General features: G+C 37.1%; 2 protein-coding genes across 4 annotated transcripts; one reads left to right on the top strand and one right to left on the bottom strand.

Annotated features, from left to right (window-relative positions):
- Positions 1-295: 295 nt before the first annotated feature.
- Positions 296-16,604, top strand: LOC133089972 (F-box/LRR-repeat protein 21). Of its 2 annotated transcripts, XM_061188209.1 has the most exons (7): positions 296-460; positions 4,043-4,139; positions 6,248-6,614; positions 7,104-7,226; positions 10,196-10,367; positions 14,407-14,480; positions 16,351-16,604. In XM_061188209.1, exons 2-6 carry the CDS (start codon positions 4,060-4,062, stop codon positions 14,430-14,432), a joined length of 768 nt encoding a protein of 255 aa, XP_061044192.1. In that variant the 5' UTR covers positions 296-460; positions 4,043-4,059; the 3' UTR covers positions 14,433-14,480; positions 16,351-16,604. The 2 variants fall into 2 exon arrangements, with proteins under 2 accessions (XP_061044192.1, XP_061044190.1); XM_061188207.1 differs by lacking the exons at positions 14,407-14,480; positions 16,351-16,604 and adding an exon at positions 10,717-11,421.
- Positions 16,431-23,996, bottom strand: LECT2 (leukocyte cell derived chemotaxin 2). 2 transcript variants are annotated; one of them, XM_061188210.1, is made up of 4 exons: positions 23,943-23,996; positions 22,419-22,514; positions 20,804-20,950; positions 16,431-16,597 (listed from the first exon to the last, which is right to left on the bottom strand). In XM_061188210.1, the coding sequence occupies exons 1-4, from the start codon at positions 23,986-23,988 to the stop codon at positions 16,431-16,433; spliced, it is 456 nt and encodes a 151-aa protein (XP_061044193.1). In that variant the 5' UTR covers positions 23,989-23,996. The 2 variants fall into 2 exon arrangements, with proteins under 2 accessions (XP_061044193.1, XP_061044194.1); XM_061188211.1 differs by having other exon boundaries at positions 20,804-20,940; positions 22,418-22,514.
- Positions 23,997-24,002: the final 6 nt, after the last annotated feature.

A 24,002-nucleotide genomic window follows, 5' to 3' on the forward strand; every position in this document is an offset into this window, starting at 1 on the left:
CTGTTAACACTTTTGATATTTTAAGTTTCAATTATTTGTATACTAATAAAGGGCGCACTTTCCAGGGAGGTTAAGTTCTAGAAACTGCAACTGCAAATTCACTCCCATTCGGAGAGGCTGGTCGTCAGTTTCAGGGCGCAGGTGGCCACAGTGATTTCGGTGAAGGCGGCGGGCAGAAACTTCCCACTAACCAACTAAGGAAGTGCCCCGCGGACTTCTGCGCAGGTGTGAGCTGGCGCGCACCGGCCTCCCGCGAAAAGTGGAGCTGCGCGCATGCGTGAACGCCCGGGGAAGGCTCTGGGGGACGCCCGCGGGCTCAGGGGTCTTCGCTCCGGGCCCAGCGCAGCCCGCTGAAGTGTAGCGGCTTCGAGCTGGGACGGGGCGGGCTGGTACCGCCGCCGCAGCCCGGCCCACGAACACCGGGGCGCGCGCGGAAACACACGCGGTTCTGTGTTGCAAGGTAGCCTTTCCTTCTGGGGGGCGCGGTTGTCTGCGGGGATTGCGCCTCCGCTGGCTTTGAGAAAGCCGCGGGCCGGAACGCGGGTCCTGACTCGGGCGGGTTGTGGTCTGGGGACCGGGAGGCGCCCCGCCCAGCGCGCTTTCTCTGGGAACGAGGAGGTGTGACCTGGCCTCCGCAGCCGGGGCGCTGCCACCGGGGGCCGCCGGAGGCGGGGAGAGGGAGGGGGGGCCCTGGCTAACGGCCCCATCCGACCCCAGGCCAGGCCGCCTTGCCAGCCTCCACCCCCGCATTTGACTTGCCTTGAGGTCGGGTCTTCCGTCTGGTTTTACAGCCACAGGTGGTTAGTTTCTTCCCGTGGTGGTTTTTCTGCAGGGCCCAGCTCGGGACCCAGGTTTCCCGAATTCAATCATTTTGTTCATCTTTGGAGGGTAAGCTCTGAAAGGATTGCATTCGTCTTAACCGCTCTCTCTCTTAAACGCGCATTACATGTTTCCAATCCATGTAGTTGATGAGAATGTTAAGTGATTACTGATACACGCGGTTGCTTTTGCACGACTACTCGAAGGGTTTTCCTTTACAGGAGGATCGTGTTAAGAGTTTAAATTTACAAAGGCTTGTCTGGGAGAAAAGTAGACTCAAGCCTTTCCTGTGAGTTGGAAGAATCTATACTCTTTTAGGTGTACTGGTTTTGTTTTTAGCACCTGTGCCCAGAAATTTTCCCCAAAGTTGAAAAATTATGATTATTACCTCAGAAAAATGTTGCAAAATGCCTTCCTGAACTCTTTGTATTAATTGTTGGCTCCCTCGGTGTACCCAGCACTAAGATGGGGGCTTTCCCCACGTCAGAAGGCTTCGCCGTAGAGCGCCTGGGCTTCCTGTCCTCCCTCCTTTTTCTCTTCCAGAGTTGGGAGGAGAGGTGGGGAGGGTTAAGAGAGGGGAACAGCTGGGCCCCCCTTTCAAGGATTTTTAACAGATAGCTCAGTTCAAGTTCTGTTTAACCCTCTCCTTGCATCTCAAAAGGTGTTTTGAATCCACATGTATTTTGAAAACTTCAGTTTTCATGAGTCATTTAAAAGCAAACATACCTATTTTAAAATTAAAAGTTTTCCTGAAAAATAAATATATCTTAATACACAGAGACTATTGAGAGTGTATAGAAAATTGCTAAATCAGTGAAAAAATATAACACCAAAAAGTTGGCAATTACTGCTTTAGGAAAGATTTATTTGACATAAATACTAATTATTTTTCTCTTGTTGAAACCTTGATGATATTGTAATTTGACTTTCATATTTTAAGAAATTGTAGGTTTTAGATTTAGAAGGGAACTTAGAGGTCATGTGGGCTGCAAAGAACATAAATATTTTTGAAAACATCCCTAAAAAATTGTTTTGTCCTCTGTTTGGGATATGTTTAGTGGGAGGATTTTGCCCCTCTGCACAATTTGCTTCTATTAGAATGCTGTGTGTTTCAAAGCTATATTTTGGAATAAATCTTCTGCTCTCCTGCCAGGCCACACCTCCCTGGTCATTGCACTGGTGACTGGGATTTCAGGGTCTCTTAGCAGAGGCCATGTGCCTGTGGTGGCAGCAACCTGATTTCTCAGTGTACCACCTTAGAAAAGTAGCTTAAATAAAGGGCATTTGCTCATTATTTCTGTTCATCTTCATCTTAATGCTTCCAACAAATTTGTCTAACCTTTTAGATAGTTTTGAATTTTTATTCTTTATCTGTAGTATTACACAATATTTCTACTGTTAGACTATTAAAAACTTGAAACTTTTAAAAGTACCTTCTGTTTATTCATTTCACCAATCTGGAAGAATCTGGTGATGGTGCAGAAGATATGGCTTTGGATGTTTAGTTTTTCGTCTAACCTGTCTTTGATTATCTTTCCCTCAAGAATACTGTGGGAGATTTCTTAGATACTTTTAGAGGCTCCGGTTCACAGGGTCACCTTATCTACCAAATTAATAAACGTATCAAAAAAAGGAAATTGGGTTATGGTGGAGAGTGAAGCCACCAAGTGGACTTAGAGTCATCATTGCATTCTTTCCCAAGCGCTAACAAACCTGCTTTATACTCTAGAATTGTGATCAATGTCAGGCTTGCTCATCTCTCCCTTTTCCAAATTGTGGCTTACCACCCAACGGGATTCTGAATTCTGGTTTTGTCTTCCACCAGCCCTCACAATTTCAGATAGTGACTCTAAAGCAGCAGTCAAATTCCTTCAGCCACCAGGGAAGTAATTCATCTGATCTTGAAGACTCCAGTGAACTGATCTGAGTTAGGTACTTTGGTACCACCTTCTTATGGGTCTTCGGTAGTGATTCCGTATTTATATACCTTTACCAGATCTCTTCAGTGTTCTCTAGCATAAAGAATGGGCTGCACACACAGAATTAGCCATATTGATAACTCAGTAGAGAAGTTTCTGCAGTAAATAAAATTGTGTGTCATCTGATTAGGGAAATATAAGTCACTTGACTTTTCTTTCTCTCATTTGTGGTGTTCCTCTGAAACTGTACCTGGTGGCTCCTTTCTGCCTACCTCTGGAGTGGAATGTAAAGGAGAGAGAGATGACCTTGCCATTATCTGGAAAATAGTGTTTTGGATGATAGTAGAACAACACTTGGCAGTGGGGAAATCAAATTGTGGATATTGACCTCTAATTCATTCTCCCTGTCTGTCCTCCAAAGTTCTATTTTAGGAGTAGGCTTCAGAGAGAAGTTGAGAGCTGGCAGCTGGTAGGCATTAGAGATTTAAGAGAAGTTTTTAGTGGATTGATAGGTTTCCTGCTCCACCTCCTGTGTGTAACTGAGTTAGGCTTACAAAAATTAGCACAATGCATTTATTTATTTTTACTTATGATACTTATTCATGATGTCCAGGCAGTGAGTTTTATCCTGGTGTAGACCTGTTATTATTTTCTTCCATGTCCATAGACTGCTCCTAATTCTGATAAGTCACTGTGCCTAAAATTGATCAAACCTCAAAGAGAATATGAATCAGTCGATTATGAACGAATCAATTATATGTCTCAATATAAGTGAAAAAATAAAAACCACAGAAGCTTATGTTAACAGCAGACTAGTCAAACTACATTCATATGGGAATGATAAAAAATAAAAGTTCTGTCTGCTTAATTATTTTAACTGTAGTGACGTTATGTGCTGCTAAAAATTGGAACTGAAAGATTTACACAGCCTATGAACAAATGTAATCATGGGCTACCGTAAATGTTTTGTAATACCTCTCCATATGTGTTTATTAAAATGTGAATTTTCAGAGCCCTCCTTTGACTGTTTGATCCACACACAGCCTTCTATTTGAGCAGAACTTCACATGTAATTCCTGGCAAGTGTTGCAGTATTTCCATTAATCAGGCTAATGTGTTTTTTTTTCGTTTTGTTTTTAATGGACAGGTTTTCCTCTGAGTAGAAAATAGTTTGGGAATCAGTAATTTCCTGACAAAAACTTTCAACATATACAATGATATATAAATATCCTAAGCATAAAAACTATTGGGTTTTTACTTATATATTCTGATAAATGTGTTTTTGTGGTGTTTTGCCAAGCTAGGAAGTGAAATCAAATGGATGTTGGTGAGCACCCCATGGCAGCAGTTAACTTCATTTCGCTTGTTCAGAGGGAACTCTAACTTGGAAGCCTTCTTTAGGTAAGACAGTTGGTAGTTTGAAAAAGAAATATCAGTTTTGAAAAGTGATTGTATATGCTTAGGCTGGAATTCCAAGCTAACAAAGATCAACTTGTCTTGAGTTCTAATATTTTCCTGATGCTCATTGCTATCAAACTATTTTATATGAAATTTATGATTTGTGGATGGGTTTTATATTCTGAAAATTAATGTACATGAGGAAAAAGAAAGCTAAGATGTTATTTTTAATAGAATTATTGGTACCTAATATCCTTAAGTTATTTATGGTGATTCTGTCAGTGAATTGGCAGTTTAATGATTTTAATAAACAGATTTAACGTTTAATCCATGTTAATACAGATTTAATGTATAGCACAATCCCTTTATTTAGAACGGCAAGGCAGTTTTCTAACTGGACATTTGGATGAAGTCTTTGTTTTATTTTTGGCTTCACTGCTTTTTTAATGACGGATTATGTTCAGGATAACTTTTTTGTAATTCCTTAGTAAAATTTTAACTCTCCATTCTGTAGGCTACCAAATAAAACAGTTACAAGCCAAATGTCAATAAATGTGCTCCATATCAGAGTTGAGAATCTAGCGTCCTTTCCTTTACCTTCTCTGGGCCATCGTATTTCATTTTAGGGAATTAGCCCTTTAAAATAGTATATGCTTTGAATTATTGATGTCAGCAGTTTCATGTATTCTACATTGTATTGCTCAGTTATGCACATAACTGGTTTAGTCAGATTAAAGTGTGTAGTAGCTCTTTTGCCTGATGCTTGAGATACATTTTTTTTCCTTTTTTTCTCCAAACCCTAAAGATGACCTTTCATTTTGTTCAGTGACTTTATAGGTCATTCCTGCTTCTGGGATCCAACTCTATGTTGTGGTTAAGAAATGTTTCACATCAGACAGAGTGACTCACAAGACAGAGATATTTACATATTAAATAGATATTTCATTAGATTTGAAGGTAGGTTTCAATTATGACACCAAGTCTTCCACATACACATTCCTAACATTCAGGGGTGAAGAGAGGGTTAAATAGTCAACATAAGTTCAGAACTACTCTTATCATTATTTTACCTTTTAAATAATTGTATACTTAAAATACTTTAGATTCTTATGTAAAATATATGTACAGGATTATATACTTGGGTATATCTAGACCTGAAATTTGTTGGAACTTAGTTGTGTCTCAAGCTGACTAATACCTGGAGAGTCATCATTTCTTTTCGTTGGGAAAGAATGCTCATTCCTTTGCTATTTTACATTGGCTGGTAAGGACCCAGTATGCTGGTCACACAGCTTCTGTCCCTGCTATATCCCACTTCTCTGCAGCTCATGTGTCCTGGGTGTCATCTGAACATTGTCACAGGTCATTTGACTTTTTGTTAGAATTGTGCTCCAACTTAAGTAATGTCATGGAATTTATTCAGGAAGATTCACTGGACAATTTAATATAACAACAATGACTGCAGCATATATTGAGCGCTTATTGTGTCCTGGCACTTAAGGTACTTTAATCCTCTCAATAACCTTATGAGATTGGTACTGCAGTTCTCCCTGCTTTTCAGATGAGGAAACTGAGGCTTAAGTTAACTTGCTCAGACAAGATCCCATGGTTAGTAAATGGCAGAACTGGGACTTACCCAGATCTATGCTTTTAATTATGTTTTACCGTCTCCCAGACCCCCTGGGAGTTCTTAGCACAATTGCAGTGTGATAGTGAGAATACAATAATTGACGAGGAATAAACCTGGCACATACACTGCTTCCTTGGACCTTTCCTCCTGGAAGCTTCCCCAACCCCCCCGCCCCCACATACAGACTCAAATGCATGCCGTTCCCTTAATGTTCCATTGCAACTTGTCCCAATTTCAGTGATGGCATTTATCACTGTATTTTGCCGTTTCACCATAGCTCTTTGAGAGCAGGTCCCCTCCTATTTATCTCTGTATCCCTAGCACATAGTAGTACCTATCAACGCATGAATGTGGAAGATTCTTGTCAAAATTGTCTTAAACTGTTTCTCATTTTCTAATGTTGTTATTCCATACAATTAAAGCAAAATATATGATGGAAATGTGGGGAAAATGACCACTTAACATTGTTTAATGTTTACAGAATGAAGAGGAACAATTTATCTGTTGTGAATAAAGTTGTCCAGTCTTCACCAGCAGTGAAACAGCCTAAACTTGGGTTCTACTCTTCTCTCAACCAGACTCATACATACACTGTCCTTCTGGACTGGGGGAGTTTGCCTCACTATGTAGTGTTACGCATTTTTCAGTATCTTCCTTTAATGGATCGGGCCCGGGCATCTTCTGTATGTAGGAGATGGAATGAAGTTTTTCATATTCCTGACCTTTGGAGAAAGTTTGAGTTTAAACTGAACAAGTCAGCTACTTCATATTTTAACTCCACTCATCCTGATCTCATTCAGCAGATCATTAAAAAGCATGCTGCCCATCTCCAGTATGTCAGCTTTAAGGTAAGAAAAATAAACATTAAATAAAAACAATGACTTGGGTTTTGTTAACATTTGTGTATAACTAGATCATTATATTGAAGCAATCAGTAAATTTTGCCGAATTTTAATCCCAAACTATTTCCTATTTATCTGTTGTTACTTGCATAGATTTAGGTGTAGCACTTGAGCTATAATTGAATAATTTAAACTTCAGTTTCCTTCATGTAGATGCCATTATTAAAATTCAGGTAATTGTATTTGAAAGTATAAATATAATTTGAAAGTGTAAATAAGATTTGAAAGTTTAAAGTGCTTAGAAAATTCATTTGTCATCATTTCTATTTTTCATTTTTTATCTGAGATAGTGTGTATAGAGAAAAGTTCTAATTTATTTTATAGCTTGAAGGGATAAGTACGGTTTTGCAATTGAATTCTGTTAAATAATTACATTGCCAATAACTTTCTGATAAGTTATATTCAGGAAATTAAGATTTTAAATTGTCTTTGTAGGTTGACAGTAGTACTGAATCAGCAGAAGCTGCCTGTGATATACTTTCTCAGCTGGTAAATTGTTCTATCCAGACTTTGGGCTTGATTTCAACGGCCAAGCCAAGTTTTATGAATGTGTCAAAGGTAAAGATGCTAGACATTTTTGTGAGATCTACTAAAATTCTTAAATATTGTCGAACTAGTCAAAAATAATTCTATTCCTAAAAACAGACCATAACCCTACTTGCACTCAAATAATTGTTTAAAGCCATTTTCTGTTGATTTGACTAGCACTTATTTTTGATGAAATAGCTGATGCATGGTTTCATTCTTTAGATATATTCTGTAATTTTAGTAATTGTTTCACAGTAGATGTCATTAATATAAAAGTTGGATGTTATACTTAGAATTTTCAAGTGCCAGTTTACTTAGTTACTTTGAATGTAGGGTGTGTAGGGCCAATAGTGGGTGTCTTTCCTGTAATTCTGCAGTCTCTCCATTGGAGGGGGAACAATATAATGTTTAACTAAATGTCCTATACTGATTAGGATGATGATTGTATCCTTACAGTAGAAATTCTAAAACAGCAGTGGCTTGAAAACATGACTGAGGTTTATTTCTCTTACACTAAAGAAATCCATAGGTGCCACAGTCCATAGCTGGTATGAAGTTGTTTGGAACCCACGCCCCTTTTAGGCACTCCATTCTCTCCAAGGTGTTTTCTTCATTTTCATTGCCCAAGATGGCTTTCTCAGTTCCAGCCATCATGTCCTTGTTCTAGACAGCTGGAGGGAAGAAATGGGGGGAGAAGGGTGTGCCCTCTCCTTTTTCAAGCTGTAAGTACCACAGGACTAGCCATAAGTACCTAATGGTGCTTCTGTCTGTCAGCCAGCTTAGCTCTGTGGCCACACCACATTTCTGGGAGGCTAGGACAGTCTTTTAGCTGGGTGGCAATGTGCCCAGCTAAAAATTGGAACCAGATTACCAAAAAAGAAAGGATGGATGATTCCTAGGAAGCAACCAGCAGTCTCTGCTACAGAAACTGATGACTGTCTTCTCTTCATTCAGTCTTCAACTTGAAGGCCATTTCCTCAGGGAGGCCCTCCTTGACTACTTATGCTAAAACAACACCCCCTCCTCTAGTTACTCATTATTGTATTACAGTATTTTATTTTCTTTATATCCTTCATCAGGGCTTGAAATCACCTTATTTAACATGTTTACTCTCTTCTCCTCAGACAGAAAACATCAACTCGTTGAAGGCAGGGATTCTATTTTGCTTATTTACCATTATAAACCCAGAATTAGAATAGTGCCTGATATGTAATAAGCACTAAACTATGGTTGTCAGTAAAACTGGCTAATGGAAACCTTCCTGTGGAAGAGGACAGAGGAATAGTAGCATCTCCTTTCTCGTTAACTGGGTCATGACTCTCTTCTAGCAAGCATTTCTGCTAGCCTGAAAAGAATGGGTCTTTTGGGGATTCAAGTAATTTAAGTAACCAGATGAAAACTTACTACTTCTAAATAGTTATTTCCTTGTTTATGAGCTAGGGAATCAGATCAACCTGAAATTCTTAGATTCTGAGCTGTCTCTCATGTTGCACATCAGCTTCCAGGGCTAGCTTCTGGGTTAGCTGATGCAGTCACCAGAGTGGAGCACCAGCGATATAGCAGGCTTCATTTCAAGCTCCGCCTCCACAGCAAAATGAGCTCTGTGGCTTCTGGCAAAGTTGTGGATCTCTCTGAGCCTCAGTTTTTTCATTTGTAAACTGAGGGAAAGTAATGTAAAGATACAGCATTTTGCTAGGCATAAGAAGTACTAAACTAATATATTGTTACTGTAATGAAATATGTACTCTAATGCTTAAATGTGTCCTTCAGTACTAAAAGAGTTGGGTGAGAGTTGATTAAAAGGAAAATAAACCTTATATTTCTTAAGGAAAATGAGTGATCTATTTCTATTCCTCTAATAATTTTTGGCACCATAAAATTTAGTAAAGAGGTTTAGCTGTCCACCATTTAAAAATTTGTGTAAATCAGTTTACAATTAGTATAAACCAATGTTTTCTTATAAATGAATTAAGATGTATAACCAGTTTGGTCATTCTGATAGGGACAATAGAGCCTTTGATAGAATCCAAGTTGATTTTGAAAAAGGAAAGTGATCATGCATGGATTTCGTTTCCAGACTTTCTGTGTCAAAAAATACTGGATCTGAAAACTTGTGAAATTCCATCCATTTTGAACTCAAACTGTAAATAAGCTTTAGTTTGTCAATCTCCAAAACAGAACAAGTTTTCAAACTGTATCTTTGTTTAGATAATTTGCTAGAAAAAAGTTTGGAAGAATATGACATCATTTATTCATTTATTCATCAACAATAAATATTGACCTCTTACTGTGTGCCAGATACTATTTCAGTTGCTGGAAATACAGGAGTGAATAAAAAGATAAGATTTCTATTTCTTTTAGGCTAAGGGGTTAAATAGGTCCTGAAAGCACAATTTTAGGTTTTGTGGGTCATACCGTTCTGCTCACCTCTAGCACTGTAGTGTGAAAGCAGACGTAGCATTACATAAATGAGGCAGCATGGCTGTATTACAGTCAGACTTTAATTATGGACACTGAAAGAGATTCATATAATTTTCACATATCACAAAATATTACTCCTTAAAAATTTTCTTTCAACCATTTGAAAATGTGAAAACCACACTTAACTCATGAGTCATACAGTAACAAGCTGTGGACTGATTTTGGCTAGTGGACCATAACTTGCCAACCTCTATTCTAGGAAATAAATATGATTATATCCTTTTAATATTGAAAAACAAATCCTTAAGATTGAAAATAATTGGAAGATGTGTTTATGAAATCTTTGAAATTTCTTCCTTTCTCACCATTCCATTTATTAATGGTAAAAGTATAAAACTATACTTTGTTATAGAAATGTCTTCTACTGGCTAATGGCACTATGAAAAATAGTAATATGTTGATTGCTTTTATTATGTTAGTGTAAGCATGTTGATATAAGTAGTTTTAATGAATTACTTAATTGAAGCTGTAGATGTTTAAATAATGTTTTTGTAATTTTTTTCTTATTGCCATGCTAGTCTCATTTTGTGTCAGCACTTACAGTTGTTTTTGTCAACTCAAAATCATTATCATCAATCAAAATTGAAGACACACCAATGGATGATCCTTCTTTGAAGATTCTTGTGGCCAATAATAGTGATACTCTAAGACGCCTCAAAATGAGTAGCTGTCCTCATGTTTCATCTGATGGTAGGTTATATTTTTTAAGCTTGCATGATGTTTTTTATTATAGTAGTAGTAATAATGCAATTTCCTATTGAAAACTACATGCTTATGAGACATAATTCATTAATCTTTTTTCAGAAGACCTCTTAATGTATAAGCTATGTATAGTTTAAATTGCTTCTCCTAGGAGTATCTTAGTTATGGATATTTTTTATTACATGTATAATGATATATATCTTGGCATCCATCTCCTCAGAAATCATTACGTCTATTTTAGCAAATAATGAATAACTAATATCAAATTTAAATTCACAAAATGTTATATTAGTATCCATATTCTTTGTGTTTAAGGATTTTTCCCCATTTCCTGCAGGAATCCTTTGTGTAGCTGACCATTGTCAAGGTCTTAGAGAACTGGCATTAAATTATTACATGCTAAGTGATGAACTTCTCCTGGCACTTTCAAGTGAGACCCATGTTAACCTTGAGCATCTTCGAATAGATGTTGTGAGTGAAAATCCTGGACAAATCAAATTTCTTTCTATTAAAAAACAAAGTTGGGATGTACTCATTAAACACTCCCCTGGAGTTAATGTTGTTATGTACTTCTTTTTATATGAAGAGGAATTGGAGACGTTCTTCAAAGAAGAAACCCCTGTTACTCACCTTTATTTTGGTCGTTCCATAAGCAAAGCAATTCTAGGACGGATAGGTCTTAACTGTCCACGACTAATAGAGTTAGTAGTATGTGCTAATGGTCTTCAGACTCTTGATAATGAACTTATTTGTATTGCTGAACACTGTAAAAACTTAACAGCCTTGGGCCTCAGTGAATGTGAAGTTAGCTGCAGTGCATTCATTGAGTTTGTAAGACTATGTGGGAGAAGGCTAACCCAGCTCTCTATCATGGAGGAAGTTTTGATCCCTGATGATGATTATAGCCTCGATGAAATTCATGCTGAAGTCTCCAAATACCTGGGAAGAGTATGGTTCCCTGATGTCATGCCTCTCTGGTAATTACCAAAGATTCTTAACTTTTTTTTTTTAATCTATAAGATTAGCTTCTTTCTATCTCTGCAAGTGTAAATTTTAAGATGCATTGCTGAAATGTCTTAGGTAAAATATTTTATTGTTTGCAAACTGTCTTAATGGATTACAGCAGAAACATTTGAGAAAATAAGAGAAATTTGAAAAGACAGAAACCGTATATAGGGCACAGACACTGTATTGTGTATTAGATAGTTGATAGAAACAGTTGGTTTCTAGATAAGTTCCTCAGCCTTCCTTGAAGGTATATTTTGGCTTGCTAAATAAATTTATAACATTGAGCTTTGGATCCCTTAAATTATGTCATTTACAACTTTATATTGTTAATCATTTTTGTTTCATCTTGGTATTGATATATTTTATAAAATATTTAGTATTAAAAATTAAGAGTACGATCAAAATATAGATACAGAGGCTGGCTTAATTGTACTCCATTTTAGCACTATATAAGATCATATTATGATTCAATAAATAACGTCTAATTTTCAGTGCACTTTGAATTCTACTTTATTATATTAACTTGGGAGAAAATGGGCATTAGATTAAAATTAAATAATGCTAATTCATTTTCTAAAGATACTGTGATTGCTAATTGATTAAATACACTACTGAGATGAAAAGGTAAATTTTTCAGAGTGTGCTTGGGAGGGAATCAGCATTTACTGAATATATTTACTGTGTATCTGAAACTATGCCAGATCCTTTGCAGAAGTGATCTTAGAATTTAATTAGTAACACAGCTAAAACTCTTTAACGGCTGTGTATTTGTTGCCTTTAAGATGAACATATATCCTTAAAATGACCCACAAGACCCTACAAGGTCTGGCTTCTCCCTGCTTCTTTGACCTTGTTTTCTCCTACCAAGTGCCCTTTGCCCTTCTGCTCCCATTCTCTTCCAGTTCCTTAAGACTGCCATGAACCCTCTAGTCAGAGTGCATTTGTGCATATTCTTTCTACTTCAGTTACTCTCTTTGCTCCATCTTTCCTTTAGATGTCATTTCCTCAGGGAAGCCTCCGTGAGTCTCAGTGTTCTGTGATTTCCTTTTGTGGTGCTTATCACTATTGTAATTTGCTCTTCACTTGTATGATTATTATCTGCTTCAACCATTGTGCTGTAAGCTCCATCGTTGCAAGATCAAGGTTGGGTTTTACTCACTGTTGTATCCCCAGCATCTAGCATAGTGTTTAGCACATAGTAGGCATTCAGTAAGTTTTATATAAGTACTTTCTTTTTCAGACTTGTTCCTCTAAGTCCTCTCCCCAATACCTTAAATTTCTAAGAAATCAATTAAACTAAAAAAAAATTGAAATACGTTCATTATTTTCCAGTTTTGAATATTTTTATAGGAAAAAAATTTTAAATATTCTCATCTATTAAGGAATTAAAACATATTGTTATTTCTAAATGGTGATTTTAAAAAGTAGCACAGTTCATATCCCTTTATTTAGAGACTGTCTTTGTGCATACACTCTCACCACTGTACCACGGTCTTTGTTACTGTGACTCTGAGAACAGGCATTTCATTCACCTTTGTGTTTGAAAGTCTCAGAACACACTCAATAAATGCTTGTGGGACCGATATTTCTGGTTCAAAAATAAAACCCATTTCTTAAAGATAGTTATTACTATTGCAGATCATGTAATTTATACTTTGAGATTTCAGGAGAGTGCAGAAGCAGCATATTATAGGGAGCTTAAAGTCTGATTAGAACCACAGGACAAACAACCAGAAAGGAAACGGCGTGAGATGGAGAGGTCAGTCTGATTGGAGATCAGAGTAGTGGTGGAAACACTGCAGAGATGAACCTCCAGTCTCACCTGGTGTTACTTTAAGTGTATATACCTGAATGGTGAGGTGATAGAATGCCAGTGGTGTTTGCACTAGAGGATAATGAAGCAAAACAGAGAGGGGCTAGAGAAGGGAGGTGAGCCCACTAGCATAGAGGGAGAATGAGTACCAGTGGCCTCTTGTGCATTGAATGAGCAGTTGCTGCTCTAAATAGTGGTCTTTGGTGGCCCAGTATTCAAACCTAGTTAGCTAAGCGCTATAGTGACTCTTAGAACAAAACTCAGAGTAAAATTGATCAGCTCAGTTAAATGACCCTGGTTGATCTGGCTTACTTTTGATAAATTGAAGAGCAAAGATTTTAGGATAGCCAAAAACAAGATGAGGAAATAGAGTATTTTTGTTGCTCCATAGAATGAAAATGTCGCCATTACTTTGGAAGTCCATGAAAAGTACTGCTTACCTAAGAATAGAGGTTTCTAGATAAATGAGTGAGTTCAATATTAGATGGATTTCAAGCGTTAGCCTTTGAAAAATATTTTAGTTCTATAAGCAAACTTGTTCTTTAAAATGTTTTTTTTTGCATGTGTTAGAGGGTTCTGGAAAAGTTAGGATAATTTTGTGGGCAAATTGTAAATGGAGAGAATGGGAGAAAAGGTTCTATTGTAGGTTATGTTGAAGAGACACAAAAATAGGATTCTCTTTGTTTTTTTCCTTCCTTATAAGCCTTGCTTGCCTCATTTGTATTTTACTAAATATTGGGGAGATAGGCAGATTTTAAAGTTATATGTATTGTTAATATGCGCTAAGTGTGATAAATGTTGTCACAAGGATGTAATAATTCTTCCCTCTCTAGCCTTGGCCTCTTAAATTGACCACTTACCTTGTTCTTTCATTAAATTACTTTCTTTCAGAAAACTCAAAACATTTTCTAAATAAAAATGGATTTTATAGTCATTTAACCTAATATCTGACACCAAAATTTTAAGTATATACTATAATCACCTTCAGTAAAGAAAATTAAGTTACTCAGGGCTATTACTTCTCTGTCATTTGAACCTTTACAATACTTTAAACTGAACACTTTAACACTCAAACCTAAAGGAAAAGGAAATTAAAACAAAAAACAAACAAAAAAACCTCTGATATAATGCACCAGAGGGCGCTGTATTCTAGTGATTCCTAGGAAAGAAGTCCTTTAGTCTAAAGTTTGCATTTCCATTCAACAGATATGAGAGTGCTTGTGGAAAGCTAGGCAGAAGGCAGTGTTCTTGCTCTACCTTGGAGAAGCTCTCCGTTCCAGGTAATGAGTCTGGTTTTTAAAACAGTCACTTCAGAAGGTTGATTATTTAGAAGGCTAAGCATATATTTCATTGTTCAAACATTTTAGAGGTCCTTTTAAAATTGCCTTTGAAATCTGTATGCTATTTCCTTTTTTGTGATCTCAATGGGAACACAGACTTTGTCCATTGAAAACAAATGTAATCTTTGGAAACAATCTAAAGTTATTTGGCACTAAGGAGACGAGTAAGGTAGATGATCAAACCAGACAGTGCTGGTGTTATAGTTTTCTTTTTAACCAAAAATTAAAGTCTTAATTTGCTAGCCTTGTATAAGATGTTATGACACAGTAGAGAATAGTATCTAACTGGATATGAGAAAGTACTAATTGTGTTGTATAGACCCTAAACTGTCTGAGAGCCATCACTGACTCTTTCTTCTTCCTGGACACCCACCTGTAAGTCCTGTTGCTTCCATAACATCTTCATAATAATAAATACTCATGAAATCACCTCCCAACCATAAAACTACAGCATTGATAGTAACTTAAATTTTTCTGTGTGGTCATTCCCTATCCAGTCCTGAGATAACTAGTGTTCATTATTTGCTTGATTTCCTTTTTATATATTTTTATTGCATATGTATATATGTTCCTAAAAATGACGTTTTGGCTTTAATTGTTTTGACTTTATAAAAAGAGTATCATGCTATATGTGATCCTTTGGGCTTTTTTTTTTTTTTTTACTCAGAATTATATTGCTATGATTCATCTATTTTGTTATGTTTAGCTGAGGTTCACTGCGGTATAATATTCCATCTATAACTAAACCACAATTTGTCCATCTTCCTATTGATGAGCGTTTGAGTTGTTCCAGGTTTTGCTATGACAAATAGTGATTCATGAACATTCTTATACGTATGTCCTAGTATACAAATGCAGCCACTTCTCTCCAGTAAAAAAGTTCAATTGACTGCATTTCCTATAGCATATCTACACTAGGAATGAAGTCATTCTACTGGAGTTTTCTATATTCCAAAGAGTTTAAGCAAAAATTCATGAAGAAAGTTTCCAGAATGATGAATTCACCGTACTCATTTCTTACTGACTGCCTAAAGTCTACAGAGCCATATTATTTCTGGTCCTTTGAACATTCATGTGGTTTTATTTCTCCTTTGTACCTGTTGTCAGCATAACCAGGAAAGAATAATAAGGATATACAATGATGTGTAAGAATCAGTAGCTATGATAGGCGTATGGCTAGATGAGGTTGACTGACTTGGTTCCATGAGATACTTCAGGTTAAGATAGACCTCCTTCTCTTTCTAGTACTCCCTGTAATGCAATCTGTCTGAAATCTAGAATATTCCATATTACCTTGGACTGCTGTCATTCATTACCTGGAAGATCAACTGCTTAGGTAGAGCGTGGGAATGTGTGGATATAAAGACCAGCAAACTCTGTCTTATCTGTGTAAACCCCTCACCCTCCAAGCACTTTGACAAACCTAAGGCTATTGCTGAAATTCTTTACTACTTTAACTCAAAAGAAGCCTCCAGTTTATTCACCTAATATTTATCAGGTTTATGTGTCTAGCATTGTACAACACTCTATTCTTGTACCCTAAAAACACTTCAGGCTTTTTCTTATTTTTAAGCAGAAAGCTAGTTTTAGAAGTGTCAAAGATGCCATCGGGACCAGTTTGAATTCATATGTTTATTTATCTTATGTATTCAGGACTGAGAAATCTTTAAGAAAAAACACACCCCAGATCCCATAGATTACAGATCAGACCTGAGGGATTAATTGACCCTCAAAACATCAAAGTGGCAATGAGTTGAAATCAACATGCTTTTTTCTTTCTTGCATTCATCATGTTTCTATTTGAACACAGGTTTCTTGAAAAGCAGAATATGCACCCAGGTTTTAAGAAGATGGCTCTCTCTTTAGAAGATGTGGTTATTTGTCTTCCATTTATAGGTACACAGTAGGATCTCTCAAGTCACAGTTTTCAATGTGTACGTGAGATTGTATGCCAGGATAAACTTTCTGCAAGGGCAATAGAGTGCCCAGTTTTTCTCCCTTCTTGATAGAACCTTTATATTTAATTGGCTTAATGTAGAACATTTTAATACAGAAACCTAAAAGAAAAGAAGTAGTAAAATTATTCATTATCTAGGTTTTAGTAACCTTTAATCAGAAATTGTAAAAAAAAAAAACAAACAAATGAATAAAAAAATACAAAAAGAAAGGATGGTTGATTAAACTCAATGAGGGAGTAGAAGAAAATGACAAAATCATATCAGAAATGAAGATTAAAATTACAAGGTGCCTAAGGAAGAATAGACTCAAATGAGTGTTTTAAAAGGCATTGAAGAACAGCAGAAAAACAGCAGGTAACTGAGAAAATTGACCCAGAACAATGTCAACTCCAAGACAGATTCCAATAAAACTATTAGACTTTAAAGACAAAGAAAAATGGAAATGACAGGCACAAGAATACAAATCTTTTTAAATATCAAAAGAAAAATTTAAAACAAGACCCATCAAATAGAGAAATAGATAATACCATTATATTACCATAATTACAACATAAAATAATGACAGTGTTTGGACCAAATATATGAGTTGTATCTATAAATGTTAATTCATATAGGAAAAAGATTTTCCTATTGGCTTGGAAAGCAAAATGCAATTCTATGCTGTATACAATAAAACAGTAATTGAAAAGCTAAAAATTCAGGACTGGAAAAGATTTGCCATGTAAATGGAAGGAAAAAGGAAAGCAAGGATTATGATCCTGTTACCAGAGAGTGAAATTCAGGCCAAAAAGCATTGAAACAAGACAAAGGAGGACAATGTATAATGCTAAATCCAATGAAGATATGATTATCCATGCACTAAATAACACAGAAACCATCTATATAAAGGAGAGAATACAGGAGGTACAAGGATAAATAGATAGAAACCCAGTAGTGACAGAAGACTTCAACACACTTGCATCAGTGAAAACAGGTCAAGTGGACAGAAAACAAAAGTAAGGCTATAGAATTGTCCTGTCCAACACAGTAGCTGCTACCCACATGTGGCTAGTCAGTGCTTGAAATAGCTAATCTGAATTAGATGTGCTTTAAGTATAAGATACACACTGGATTTTGAAGACAGTACTCCCCAAAAAGTAAAATATTACTAATTTTTATATTAATTGCATTTTGAAATAATAATTTGGAAGTATTAAGTTAAATGTGTTGTTAAAATTAATTTCACTGTTTCTTTTTACTTAATGTGATTACTGAAAAGATTGCATATGTGGCTTTTATTATACTTCTGTTGGACAGTACTGCTGTAGAAGATCTATGGAAAATTAATAAGGTGCATTTTATGTACATATATTAAACAAAAATATGTGCAAGACCTCTACATTGATACTAATACAACTCTAATTAAGCTACTAATACAACAGTGTAAGAAGACCTAAATAAATGGAAAATTTAACAAGTTCATTGATTGGATGACTTTCATTACTTTTAAGATGTCAGTTCTTCTCGGTTTGATCCTGTATGATGAATGCAAACCCAAAGTCCCAGCAAGATTTTTGGTGGAGATCGACAAACTGATTCTGTAATTTATTTGGTAATGCAAATAACCCAAGAATTGCCAAGACAATCTGAAAGAAGATCAAAGTTGGAAGATTTATACTATTTATATCAGATGTATTTTAAAGCTATGGTAATTAAGACAGTGCAGTATTTGTGGAAGATTGACAAACTGGCCAGTGAAACACAATAGAAAGACCATAAACAGACCTATGTATATTCAGACCCTGATCTATGACAAGAGATACTGCAGTGCGGTAAGGAAAAAATGGTCTTGGCAAGTTAATGGTACTGAGTCAGATGTCGATATGGGGGGGGAAATTTTGATCCCTATCTGATTCCTTACACAAAAACCAATTCCAGATGGATTATAAATCTGAGTATGAATGATGAAGCAATAAAGCTTGTACACAGAAACATAGGGACAATACCTTTATGACTAGGGTGGGCAAATGTGTCTTAAACGGATAATAAAAACGTGTCAACAGTAAAGGAAAATATTACTAAATTGGACTGCATTAAAAATAAGAATTTTTGTTTATTAAAAAACATTAGAAAAGTGAAAAGGAACCCATAAAGTGGGAGAAGATATTTATAATACATATATTGGACAAAGGACTCATATCCAAAAGACACAAAAAGCTCCCACATACCAATAAGAAAAAGGCAAAAAAGCCAGGGCAAAATACATGAATAGGCACTTTGCGAAAGACAATATCCATGTTATCAATAAATATGAGAAGGGGCTCAATATCATTAGCCATCATGGAAGTGCAAATTAAATTTAGGTGAGATACTATTACATACTCATCAGAATGGCTGAAATGAGAAAGGTAGCTAGATAACACCAAGTATTGTGTATGGAGCAACTGGAACTTTCATACACTCCTGTTGGGGCTGTGAATTGGTACCACTACGTTGGGAAACTGGGTGGCAGTACCTGCTAGCACTGCAGATACGTATACCAAGTAATCCAGCAACTCCACTCCTCCAGCGTTCTGCCAATTGCTGAGTATATTGATTCCAGTTATGCATTCTGGTACCGGCGAAATTACCATAGGGTGGATATGTGGATGCGCTAGGTCAACTGTAAGATGGACCCTAGGAAAAAACTATGTTGATCACCTGACCCGAGAAGCCCCTAGTCTGATTGATGGACCACAGTGGCTTTTTGGGTCTTTAGAAATTACTGTCAGTTTTGAGCGAGTGTCTTCTCCCCCAGTATACAATCATCCTGCTAAAAGGCTGCAGGTCCTTTTGGGGATGGCTAGAAGTAAGGGTTACAGTATAAATTTTTGGCATTGTAATAGGGCCCTTCCTCAGAAGGACTCAGCCTCCCTTTCATTCAAGGGGCTCTGGGACTGTGAACTGGCTCAAGTCTGGGAATGGGTTGATGGTGTTGGAAGGAAGGTTTTGAGACCCATTATTGTCATGATTGAAGTCAGAATTTTGTTTATCAGACCTAGAGTGTTTCCATTTATACAAATCAAATAAGGCTTTAGTAGGCTGCCCATGTCTTCAGTTCTAGGTCACCATGATTAACTAGACAATGCCACAGGTCTCTGCTTCTGATGTATCTGATTACTGCTTCAGCTCTGCTCCCTGTTGGATAACCATGCCAGCCTTGGCTGCTAAGTGGACTCCATTCAATGGCAGTAGTTCCTCTTGTCATTTCAGGCCTAGAGAGGATAGCCACCAGATAGCTCCTCAAGGATGTGGGCTCCCTCACAAAGTGTTTCTCACAGCCTTAGTGAGAGGAGTGTCCTCCAGATCCACTCCCAACAGGAATGCATGTTTATGTTCATGAAAAGAAATGTACAGAGAGTTCATAGCAGCATTTTCATAATCGCCTAAAACTGGATACTGCCCAGATGTCCGTTTAGAGAAGAATGATTAAATAGGTGAAGATATATGCATACAATGGAATGCTCTACATCAATAAGGATGAAGGGACTTAAACTACTTTTAAAAACATGAATGAATCTCACAAACCTTATGTGGAGTAAAAGAAGCCCCACTCAAAAGACTGCATGCTGTTTAATTCTATTTAAATCATTTTCAGAAACAGGCAAAGCTAATATGTGGTGGGATAGTAATCACCCTTGCTGGGAATTATGACTAAAAGGTAGCACAAGGGGTCTTTGGACTGCTGCTGCTATTCTTTTTCTTGATCTGGTGTAACCAACAGGCTACACAGGTGTGCTCACTTTGTGACAATTCATGGAGCTGGCCATTTTTGCTTTGTGCACTTTGCTGTGTGTATGTTCTACGTCAATAGAATTAAAACAACCAAACAATAAGCCCAGTACCTGGAGTACCAGGAGACCCAGCTTTACCTAGAACATAGAGCATTTGAAAATAGTTCACATCAACTCTTGCAGAAATGCCAACATTTTCGAATTGTGGGATTTTGGTGAATGAAAGTGTCTATTCATTACAGATAATACTGTAATGCTAAAGTGATTTTGCTTGTAGATTGTTAAGCAAAGCCACATGGGCCTCAGGAAGAAAGCCCTTCAGTCAACTATAGAGTTAGGTGGGGAGTGTATGCATAAAGAAGATGACTTCAGGGAAAGTGGTGGAACATCTTTGAAAATGCATGGGCTGTTTTAGTTTGGTACCCTTGTCCTTTAGGTCCTAGGTTTTGTCACTTTGAAGAAAGAATGAAATGTCTTTGTATAGAATACGAATTAAATAAATAAGCATCAAACATCTCCAGTATATGCTACAGGTATATACACCACCCCTTACCTCTTCCAGAGATCCGAACACCATTATTGATGGCATTTTTGTTTTTATAAGGTTTCTCCTGGCCCACAATCATTCCGGTGAAAGGTGCGTACACAGTAGATCCATCCGAGCACAAGACATCCACACCCCGGTGAAGCCTATGATTTCCAGGATGTAAATAAGAATGAACAGACTGAGGAACTGCCCTGGGAATTTTATTGCCCAGGAACATGGTGTTAGCCCACTGTTCCCAGACCAGGGTATCAAAAATTGAAGCTGCTGGAACATGTTGGAATGTCCCAGGTTTCGTCACTCTGTTTACCCAATTTTCACCTCCTTCTCTGCAGGTTGTAATAACCATGTTATAAAGGTTAAAACATTTAAGATAGTAAAACACAGGAAGCCTTTAAAAATGTTAGCCATTATTATTATATGGCATTTTGGGGAAATGAGGCAATCCGTGTAAGTAAATTTTATAGATACCTGAGTCTTGACCCCTGCAAGACCACTTAGAAAAGAGATGACTTTTTATGGGAACCTATTATAAAAGAATTATATGTTACCCTAGTCTTACTTTTCTCCCAATGATCCATAAGTCATTATAAACATCATTTATTGTGTACGGTTTTAATATAGTGAGTGATACCTCCTGCATTTATTAAAGTGTGTGGAGCACAAACACAGAATGATCCCAGGTTGCGAGATTTCTTGTCTCCAACAGTCCTCACTGTTGACACTATGCCAGTTCTCCACCAGCCTCTTCTCCCTTCTAATAGTCTACCTGAAAGTCAGATTCACTAGGATTGTTAGCATTGTGTGTAAAGCAACATTGAGCAGATTCCAAGTGAGGAGCCAGTAAGTTATTGTATGAGTCAAGTGCATAAAGTTTAGGCTATGAACTAATTGAGTCTTAATTTTGGCAATTCAGAGGCCACTTTCCCCTGTGTCCTGTCTCTTAGCCCTATTCCAGGTATGTGAGGTTGCTTTGTAAGTAGTATCTGTGTGAGTGAGAGTTGTTCTGTGATTAGGATGGAGATCAGTGATACAGTTGGACACATGGCTATTTCATCAGAAAGTGGCACTCCCAAGGTAGTACTGTGCACTGTTGAAAGTTCACAAGTGTGTCCCTCACTGTCTGGAAGAGATTACCTGCTTAGGGCCAGCCTCTGGTGTTCACCTCCCAGAGCCTGGGTCAGTAACACCATGGTTTGATGGGAAGAGGATCCAAAAGCCTGAATTCTAGTCCAGCCTTCACCACCTCCAACTGTGTTTGGCAAGTCCCTTAACCCTTTGGTGCCCCAGTTCAAGTTCCTCATCTGTAAAATGGGACAGTAATGTTTGGCTTTCACCTTGGAAAAGCCAGGTGAGATGAGTCAATGTGTGAAAACATTGAGAGAAAACACTGCTCTCCTCTCTCTTGCACTTGTTCAGTGCTCTGTTCCTAATTCAGAGCCCAGAGTTGACGCCCTGTTCTTGGAAGTTGCTCCAAACATGGTAATGTAACTGGTTATATCTGAATTTTCCTGCTGTCGGAAGGGAGAGGATGGTGAGCACTTGAAGAAACTTCGGGCAAGGACACTAAGCAAAGAGGTTAAGAGCCAAAAGAGGATATGGTTATGTGTGAAACCCCGTTACCTTTGAGCCGTGTACTGGCCACAGCCGTGGCTGTCACATGTCCTGATCTCATTGGAAGACTTGCCAGCACATATAGTAGCCCATGGCCCAGCCAGTGCTAAAAAGGAGAAACAGGAGAAGCACATTTCCTGACCACATATTCCCAATCTCTACTATCCTTGTGTCTCCCAGTAGATTGAAAAATTCTGTTTTCACTATACTTTCTCTCTAATTTTTCTGTAGTTTAAGGGGTGGTCTTCCTTTAACTCCTGATTCAGCTATAAAATGGGCTTTTCCCCTGGTCACAGAAGTCTGTTTTATGACATGTAGAGTATTTGTGTGTTTCTTTATAAGCATTTACCTTTATCGTTATAGTTTGTTTCAGATTATTCATTAAACAATGGTATACATTGCGCTTTTCAATTTTTTTTTGCTCATGACTTGGCATGGGGACCACTATGTTCAGGTTAAACAAAATAAACAGCATGGCTCAAAGAAATAATTCTAGAAATTCTAAAGTAACTTTGAAATGTTCTTTATTGCTAGTCTTGATAATCAAATCCAAGAAAATGTTTGAATTAAAGCAGAAGCAAACTCTGCACTAGCTAAGTTTATTTAACACGAAATCTCATATTTGCAAACAGAGAAGAGGAGATTCTTAGAAATAAGAACACGTCAAACTAATTTAGCCTAGAGTGGAGTGAGAAGAGAAAGTGGAGAAGGGAGTAAAACAATTATTTGAAAAATTATGAAGCAGTAAAACATGGAGGAGGGTGCTGGCTCTCTTTGTGTATTTTGTGCAAACTTTGTTTTTAGTGTAACTTCTCTTTAATAGAGTAGGCACTTGATAAATGTTCATTTGAATTAGATTTCCTGGATTTCCAATTGTTAACGTTCACAGAGAGATGCGTTAAGAAACTCGTCCTTTTACGTCAGGACAGACTAACAAAAACAGAAGCAAAAGCAAGAATCTGCTAATTTGGTTGTTGATTTTATTTAAAGATATTTTGCTCTTCATTAATATATGTGTTATGAAGAGAAGCTACAGAATATGGCCATTAAGCATATTCTTGAATATACCTCTGAAAGGTGGGTTTCATAAGTCTTATACCTTGGAGCCAAGCTTCAAATCTCTTTGGCAACTAATATCTATCCTTCAGAATTGAGACATATATTAGACAGTTTATTAATTTATTCATTTTCTCTTCTGCTCTGGCAGTTCCCCTTGTCCTAATCCATACTAGTCTCTGTATCAGGAGTTTTATAAATCAGATTCTTATGCAAACTTTTTATTTTCTAATTTTGTTCCGATTAAGTCCTAGACTAAGATGGAAAGACTTTTCTATTTCTCTCATGAAAGAAACAGAACATTCAGGTGGAAATCATTGAGGACCACCCCTCTCCCCCGTGTATCCTTCCTGTTCCATTTTTAATAACCAAATAGACAAGTTTCTGTTGTGATTGTGATGTTAATGACTTTAAAATCTATCCTTGAAATCAGTTTTCAAAAGTCAGCCAAGATTCTAAAATTGTAATTTTGACTTACCAGGTGAAATCAAAACAGCCAGAAGGAGGATTCCTGTGGAAAACATTTGGCTTTGGTCTC

The sequence above is a fragment of the Eubalaena glacialis genome, chromosome 4 (genome assembly GCF_028564815.1).
Source record: "Eubalaena glacialis isolate mEubGla1 chromosome 4, mEubGla1.1.hap2.+ XY, whole genome shotgun sequence".
In the NCBI taxonomy this organism is placed as follows: Eukaryota; Metazoa; Chordata; class Mammalia; order Artiodactyla; family Balaenidae; genus Eubalaena; species Eubalaena glacialis.